This window comes from Pagrus pagrus, assembly GCF_965226575.1.
Source record: "Pagrus pagrus genome assembly, chromosome: 14".
NCBI classification, from domain to species: domain Eukaryota; kingdom Metazoa; phylum Chordata; class Actinopteri; order Spariformes; family Sparidae; genus Pagrus; species Pagrus pagrus.
The window spans coordinates 6876893-6885527 of record NC_140198.1 but is presented as its reverse complement, the minus strand read 5'-3'; the positions used below and the strand labels follow the sequence as shown (position 1 = coordinate 6885527).

The following is an 8635-nucleotide window of genomic DNA, read 5'->3' as shown; positions in this document are numbered from 1 at the left end:
TCCTCTCTACTGTATGTCACCACATGAATGCGCGGCGGTAATCGCCAGACACAGCAGCGAACATAGCGCGCTCTCTGTGCGTTCATGAGCAGACAGGACCGCCTCTTTATGGAGTTCTCTGTCCTGATTGGATAAAGTGGGCCGGGATACCAAAAAATGTATTTCTCTTTTACCGCATGAGCAGAGGGAGGAGAGACATGGGTCACTGACCAAACACTAACTTTTGGATATAGAGCTATTTAACACTAATTTTAATTTAAAAAATCAGTTACAGCAGCTTTAAAGGTGCACTTTGTAGTTTTGGGGAAGACATTTCAATCAGAAGACAAAGATCTTCACTGACTGTTTTTTTGGTTTATGCCGAAACAAACGAAATAAACAGCCTCTCTATTATCACTTCATTAATATTGTTACCATATTAAATTCTAATTCTTCTCAAACTACATGGAGCCCCTTTAATAGTTATTTTAAGAAAACTTTCAATTGAAATGATTGGATATACTTTACGTTGATTTCCCCATATGCCTGAACATTTTGCAAATATCAGGTGATTTAAACATAAGAAAACAACAATGTAGTTTGGACTAGGGATGTTAATGATCAATCATTAATCGCTGTTAAGAATTTAACAAATTAAAAATGTCTTAATTGACAATCAGAGGCAGAAACAAATACAAAAAAAAAAAATCTTACAATAAGATACTTGTTTTTCAAATATATTTTTAAAAAAACCCCCACAAAATACTGGTGTGAGAAAATGTATTTAATTGATATACAAGTAATTTGTCATTTAAAAAAAATACAAAAAGACATTTGACACAAACTGATATCACATTTTATCCAGTTAGTCGCCTCAGTATCAGTTGGATTATGTTGCCAGTTGTTGAACAGTGAGAGACGGCATCAAGAAGGCACTATTTTGTGTTATTTTATTTAAAATTCAAGTAAGTTTTTGTTTACTTCATCTGTTCTTTGAACTCCTAATGCAGCCAACTGTGATTTTAAATCAAACATAGATGATGTCAGTGGTTAAAACTGTTTTCTAATGTCAGAATGTTCATTTATCATAACGATTAACTGACAATCGATTAAAGAAAATTACTTAAAAATGTGCATCCCTAGTTTGGAACAGTAAAGGAATGAATGCTGTGTCAGAAATAACACCACATAACATAATAATAACTGCATTAGTCCTCATTTATCCATCATCATATTTATTATAATAACCCATCTGAATCAAACTTCTAATAAGTCCCCGGTTTAAAATAAGTGCCTTGCTCTGTGTGTTTCTCAGCCGGTTTCTAAGCTCAGTAATCCGAGTTAGAGCCCCTGGTGACCATCTGCCGTCTCCACCAGCAGCTCCGCGCACTACTTTGTTACAGCATTCACCTCAGCCCGCCCCCTCGGAGTGTGTGTGTCTGCATATGTGTGAGTGTGTGTGTGTGCGGGTAAAGCCTACCGGGCGGAGTAATTCGCGCTCGCTATCTATTGAGTGCATGCGTGTGTGTGCGCGGGTGCGTGCTACGGCTGCTGCTTGTCACTCATTGTGCCGCGAACACGGGTAGCGACAAGGACCAAAATTCCGTCCGGTAGCAGTTGTTGTCCCCTGCTTAAAAAAACAAAAACAAAAACAGGCTGATAATCAGATTTTCGGCCACCTCTCTGTAGAGACACCTCGCTTGTGTAAAGTGCGTCTGCTTCTTCGAGGAGAATATCTGTGACACATTACAATGCTTCAAATAAGGGACCTCATCTGGGGATTGCTATTCATTGGCTGTGCAGGTAAGAAGCTGGAGTTATTTATTATTCATACGAGGTGATGCGGAGATTAATTCCGAGGCTGTGTGGCCAAAGCAAAAGTCAGCCGATGCGTAGGGCCGAGCTGGTGTTGACTGTGGAGCAGCATCCTCTGGTCCCGCTGGCGGGCATCCTTGTCACCGGCTCCGGACAGGGGCGTCAGGTTGGGAGCGGGGTGCAAAAAAAAAAGAAGAAAAAATGCACCACGATCGAGCCAAAAGTTTCTGCGTAAAGTGAGAGTTCAAGCGCTTTTTCAGAGGATTCAGGCTTGAAGTAGAAACCCGGGCGCCTGTGCTGCAGTTTTCGAGCTGTTTCTATTCCGAGTTTTGGGATCAGGAGCCGCTCGCCGCGGTGCATTTTTTGAATCTCTCCGCGCAATACGGAGGAGCATGTCAGCTCGGGTCCGGTTGGCTCAGCCTTCTTGAGTTTAAAAGCTTTACTGTACTGTTTGTGTCAATTCGATGAGAAGTCACCACACCTGCTTCTATTTTATGTGAGTTGAGCGTGTGAGTTCATCAGTGCGGGTAGAGGTTGGTGGATGCTGGCGGAGATTACGGCTGGCGGGTGGTGATGCAGGCACGCTTTTTTTTTTTCTGGTCCCTCTAATGCCAGCAGATATTAATGCACTGACTGTCTGTGTCTGCATGCGGGGCAACAGTTTCCGTGTCCAGATGCCAAATATCCTCAATTAAGCGACATATGTTCATGTGCACAAGTCCAGCTCGGCTCTCTCACTTGTGCAGGGTCAGCTGTGACGCACCGAGGATGGAGAGCGAGGAGCGTCGCTCGCTCTGCGCGAGGATGCTTTGTTTCAGTCCGATTAACAAACAGGTTTAAGGACATTTCTATCGAGAAGAAATGCGGATTTTGTGTGTCATAACCACGCGGTTAAACTCTTCTCGTCGGGTGGATTAGATGCGTCCAACATTTCGACTCTGGCCATCATCGGATTTGGCACGCAAGGGGTATTCTGCGCGGATGTGTCAATGTGGGATTTTAGAGTTTAACATCGGTCTGATCCTGTAGGTTAACCGCCTTTGACCTTATTTATTTGGCATAAACTCTTGTTTCTTTTGTTTTTTTTCCCCCACCATCGTCCCACAAGGGCACTGGAGTTTCCAACTGAACAGCGCGGCGCGTTTTAGGCGCAAAATGACAGATCTGATCGAAGTTTTTCTAATTTGGTTGGTTGGTTGGGGGAAATTCGTCTTCCATTGAGGGGCGACTGAATAGTCATTCAATGTATACAATAGGATCCAATCCCAGAGCTCCCATGGTTATATAGGGCGGGAGGGGACCCGTTCCCCCCCTAAAACCCCCACCTCCTCTGCTCCTCACATCCTCCTCCCCTCCCTGCATCTGCCCCCTTCCTTCTATAGACTGCAACTGTGTGCACCAAGTGGGGTTTAAGGACCCCCAGGGGTCCTTGGAGACGGGAAGAATAGTTTGATTTAGTAATAATTTAATGCAGTAGACATTATCCCATTTAGAAGGTACAAGGATGATTATTCTCACCTCAGGTTGATTTCACCATTCCTCTTCTGTAGTTCTGCAGTTGTCCTGCTTTTGTAGTCATTCTCTATTTTTGCCTTCAGTGTAACTTGTGTCAGACAGAAAAAGCCCATACAGAGGCTGATACTTATATCTGAGATATAAAAAATGTGAAAATGGTAATTATTTACATCGACATAAACATTTTAACATACTGTATTCAACATTTTTACTTAAGATCCCTTACATTTAGTTATTAAGACGCTGTGACAAAGCTATTAACTGACATTTTAAAGTGGAAAGTAAACGTGTCAGTACCCTCTGGTGGACAAACTATTCAATATATCTGTGGTGAGCCAGAATTGGCCAATATTGTTGGCCTGATCGATGTATCAGTCGGGATCTAATCGGTCATGTGGGAATAATGCGTGTCAACTTGCACATCTTCACAGTATTTGCAACAAACATGAGCCTCAAGTCATTTTGCCCAAGTCTCAAGAAACTCCCGAGTTGTTGTTTTTTCCTTGGGCAAGTCAAGTCCCAAGTCAAGTCACTTGTTCCTCCCCAGGATACTGCAGTCTTACCTGCAGTATTTATTAAGAAAAGACAATGTATTAGTACACGTCTGACAGGGCTGCACGATATGGTCAAAAAATGATATTGCGATTGTGATATAATTCACGATTATTATTATTATGATTATTATTTTACATCACATTAAAAAACTAGTAAAATCATGATGTCTCTGCCAAACAAACATGTTTTATCACACCTGGAGAGCAAACTATGTAGGCCAGAGCTCCCAGAGATCTCTGCAGCACTACATAATTAATTAAAACACTGTTTTGTGACACATTTTACCTTTTATAAAAAAAACTGCAGTTCTTTGCGATTTGGATATTGCACTTAGTCACATTGCAATTTTGATTTGATTTAATTTGTTTTGCAATAAAACTGATATTCAGTGGAATAAATGTCATCAAACAAAAAATAAAGTTTATTTATTTCTTAATTTCTCCCGAAAAACCAAACAAAAAAACCCTTCACATCACTTTTAAACAGTGAAACATTGACAGCCAGACAAATAAAAAGAAAAAAAAAATGTCTCAAAGTCCAAGTCGAGTCTAGAAGCTGCTGTCAGCGTTGTTTTCTTTAACACAATGAGTGACAGATGAGGTTAGCAACAGACAGGAAGTTGGCAAAAAACGCTGACAGCAGCTTTGAGTATCTTCAAGTCACGTTGCAAGTCCTCTAAACGTTGACTCGAGTCAACCCGAGTCCCCGTGACTCGGCCTCCGCATCTCTGATTCCTAAACTTCTGATATACAAGCAGCTGAACTGGTTGCACTCTCCTACACATATATAAAACAGGCTTTTCTAGTTTCTGCTGATTACCTTTTGATGTTATTTTTTCAAATCAACAGTATTTCTTGCCACCAAACACCCAAACACTGTCAACCTGTCACTGCTAGTTGTGTAGGGGGCGGCGTGGTACCAGGAACAGTCGGGGATATGTTCCTCTTTTTCTATATGATTCATGATCCTGCCCGAAGTATTCAGACGCCCCCGCAACTCTCTGCACCTCATCATGGGAGGGAGAGTGAAAGGAGCCAAGAAGCGGATAATTAGACGACTGTTCTTTAGCTCTGCCCGGGTGCAAAAAGGGGAAGAAATTCAAAGAAATTGATCATATTATTTGAGAAGCCCGGGGTATTAAAAGGGTAATGATAGCATCACACAGTATGAAGGCTGAGCAATTTAATTACATTTATTGATTTCCAGTTCCTGTTCCAGTTCGCTGATAATTAAATTTTGAGGCTCGTAACAAACATTAGGATGAAGAGCCTCGCCACCTTCAAAGAAAAGACTGAATAATGGCCGGACTAAATTGAAAATGATTTCAGGAGTGGACACAGACGGCGTCCCTTCTTGTCTTAGTCTGTCTGCAGCCAGATGGATTGAGTCTGGTGTGTTCAGACATGGTGTTATTGGAGTGACCTACTATAAGCACGGCCCTGATTCTGTATCCGGGAAGAGTGATGTTTATCAGAGTAACTAAACTATTTGTACCAATTCCTGAGTGAGTACCTCGTATTACTGCGCTATGGATGTGAAATTATCATTTTAAGGTTTGCGGAAAAGTGATAGCTGATGACTACTAATGCTTATATATGATTGTGACCATGTGATTGTAGGCTTTTGGCCTGCAGCCTAGCCTATTAATACACCCGCTGATCCACTAGAGCGTGTGAGGCTGACCATTTGGCTCACCTTGGCGCGAAAAGTACACACATTTTGTGAAGGTGCACTACCAGCAGAGGGCAATAATGACGGGAACAACAGACAAATAGTTTCGAAAGAGCCAGAAAGTCAGCACTGGGAGGAGGTTGGGAAGTTTCACCGACGAAACCAAGGTTCCAGTCCCGTGTGAGGCAAACAGTGGCGGTTGTTTTACAGAAGTAGGTATTTTAAACGAAACCACGATCTCGCTAAAAAATGCAGCCGTATGAAGCATGTTTGTTGTTGACAAATTGACCACGAAAGACCCTGGGTTGATTTTCACAGATAGGCGAGGCCAAACACAAGAGCGGCAAGGTCGACTGGCGGCTCAGTTACACGATTTGGCCTGAAAATGAGTTGTGGCTCGAGCTAGCGAGTTGCTTTTGCCTGGCGTTGAGACGAGGAGACAGATTTTTGTTTTGTTTTATGTACTTTGCTGTCAGCTGTGTTCAGATTGACATTAGCACCATTTAGGGAAAACAAGCCGCCTCATTCATTTCAATGAGCAAACTGCATTGGCAAGACGGAAGTAATGATAGAGGGCCATACAATATTTTTTTGAAGCTGACTTACTTTTTGCTTCAGTGTCATTCAATCAAATATGCGAAAGAAGGAATTCCTAATTTCTATTAAAAATCTGGTCATTTCATTGTTACTCATTCAGTGACAGACGGGAGATAAAGTTATCGTCGTTGAGTTGTAAAATACTTTTCCATGGCATTCTAAACTTCAGACTTTCAAACTCAAAATGGACTTTTATTTATTTTTTTATTTGTATTTCTTTTTATTTCATCACTGAAATACAGCCAACACCGTTTTGTGTTTTTTCAAATGCTGCTTTATGCCGAATTCCCAGTTGCTGCAGTGCACCTGCCATTCCATTTATACAGATTTATAAAGTGGAGCTACCGACTTCAAGAACAAAGCAGATCCATGTGCTTTAGGATGTTAAGACAAAGTGAACTGTGAGGTTCATTTAATGAACCTTTTGGATCTATGACAATGTTTTCGTGCGTCAAGCGTAAGGCTGCTCCTAAAAAAGGAGAAAAAGTTTGACTTAACATTTTGAGGGAGAGAAAAAATACACAATTCCTAAATGACTAACATATGGGACTTTAACTGCTGTGGTGAGTTCAAAGCCACTATGAAAATAATACGGGCTATTTTTGACTTAGGGGAACTGGAAAAAGCAGCCAAACAAGGGAAAATTATAAGGCGTTTTTAGTCTGCTCTCGGAATAAAACTAGATTCGGGATCTTCAGAACTTTTTTGCTCTGCAGTTTCAGCGAGACCCACGGTGCATTCAATGTGACATGTACACATTTTGTAGCAATTTATCACAGCTTATGTTGATCAAATTCTCATCAGCACAGGAGCCGCTCGGATTACAGCTGTACCCCCCTTTGGATTCAGCTCTATACTGCACACTGCTGCTACTGTACAGTTCTGAAATCAAAAGACAGCATCAGAAAATGACTTTTCATTGACTCTCATGATTGCGAGTATAGTTGATTTGCCAGATGTGAGCTTACATAAGCCTCATTCATTATTGTGCATTCATTTCTCTCTGTTTCCAGATACAGTTGCTGCTTATTCTTCTCCCCGTCATTGTAGTCTTTGTTATGTTTAAAACAATGAACAACTTCAAAATTATGCATATGTATTCTCTCTGTAAGCCGAACTAAACACACTCCACATCTTTGCATTGGACACACAGATGAAACCAATGAATTGAAGTAGATAAAGGTGTAGTTCTCACAATTGTGTTCAATATTTGATACACATGAAATGTTAATGAAAGAAAAAAACAAAGTGTAAATTATGAAAATGAAAAATCACTGAGAGAATACAAATAACTGAACGATAGCAACAGTTAGCGTTCTGCAGCTTTAAGCCTCATTCCCTATTTTGTTTAAATGACACCAAATCATAAAGTTTGGTAATTATGTTTTATATGGTTTTAAAAGTTATAATCCACAAAGAGGATGTAGTTTTACACTTCAGATATAACAAATGATCAGAGAAACACAGACAGTAACAATTACAGACTAGTCATGTCAGCAGTGGCTGTTTGCAGATCTGTGGATAAAACATCACGTATTGGTTAAACAGTTGTTAGACTTGAGAATGAAACACACTGTAAGGGAGAGGATTTTGATTAATCATCCTTAAATTCATGTCATTTCACAGTGCCTCTTCATTCTGAATCAAAAAAGTACAGATCGCTCCAGCAGATAAGTTCAGAGTGACTCGGCTGGCTGTTACATTTCTTCTCTGCTGACTGTTAGATGAGGATGGGCTGTCTTTGCATATTAATCAGCGCATGAATAGGGACCATGAGTGATTTGCATTGTGTGAGCAATGAAGGCGTCCTGTAGAGAATTGAATCTTGGGAAAAAAAGAAAAAAAAAAAAACAGAAAAAAGGAGATGGGTTTGTTATGCAGAATTGGGGCCCCCCTCCCCCAACCCTCCAACTCTTGAATGAGTTTCTTTTCTTTATCAACACATCATTACTTTGCAAAACTCAGTACAGTATATACCTAGCTGTACCTAGCTGCACAGATGGTAAACCAGCACACTCTTTGATGGTTTGCATTATGCTTATAGTCATTGAACATTAAAGTCAGTGTAAGTAAAACTGAAAACTGGGTCATTTTCAGTGGGAATTTATATGGAAGAACCGCAAAACCTTTTCCACAAGGTGCACAGTGTTGCATATGACAATATAAGGTGAACTCCCAGCCTGTGTTGGTGCTCTACAAAGTATTAAGAATAATTACAAACTTATCTATTGCAACTACCAAGCTAGTTGCTAATGACGCATGGACAAGTCTAGGCTTCGAAAAGTCTGGCACAGACCAAAAAAACTTACTTTGCAAATCGTGCAACAAACCCCTTTTTTAAGTCCAAGCTCTTGTTTTGTCTTGGTTGGTCAGAGTCCTCGTCTTGCATGGAATGACCCCGCTTTGTGTGACATTCACTTTCCTCCATGTTTGTTTGCGTGGCCCGCGTGCAAATTTCTTGCGTGCATCCGTGCCGTGTGGTAGAATGAAAAGAAAAATCCAA

General features: G+C 40.8%; 1 protein-coding gene across 7 annotated transcripts in view; it reads left to right on the top strand.

Moving 5' to 3' along the window:
- The first annotated feature begins 1449 nt into the window (after positions 1–1449).
- The window catches only part of ncam1a (neural cell adhesion molecule 1a), a 267592-nt gene continuing 260406 nt past the window's right edge, over positions 1450–8635 (top strand). For 2 of the 7 annotated variants that reach the window (XM_084373256.1, XM_084373257.1), the window contains exon 1: positions 1458–1782. In XM_084373256.1, coding sequence (XP_084229382.1) covers positions 1731–1782 — 52 coding nt within the window. In that variant the 5' untranslated portion in view covers positions 1458–1730. Of the gene's footprint in view, positions 1783–8635 lie in introns of all 7 variants that reach the window. The other 5 variants (XM_084373255.1, XM_084373258.1, XM_084373259.1 and 2 more) reach the window with 5 other exon arrangements.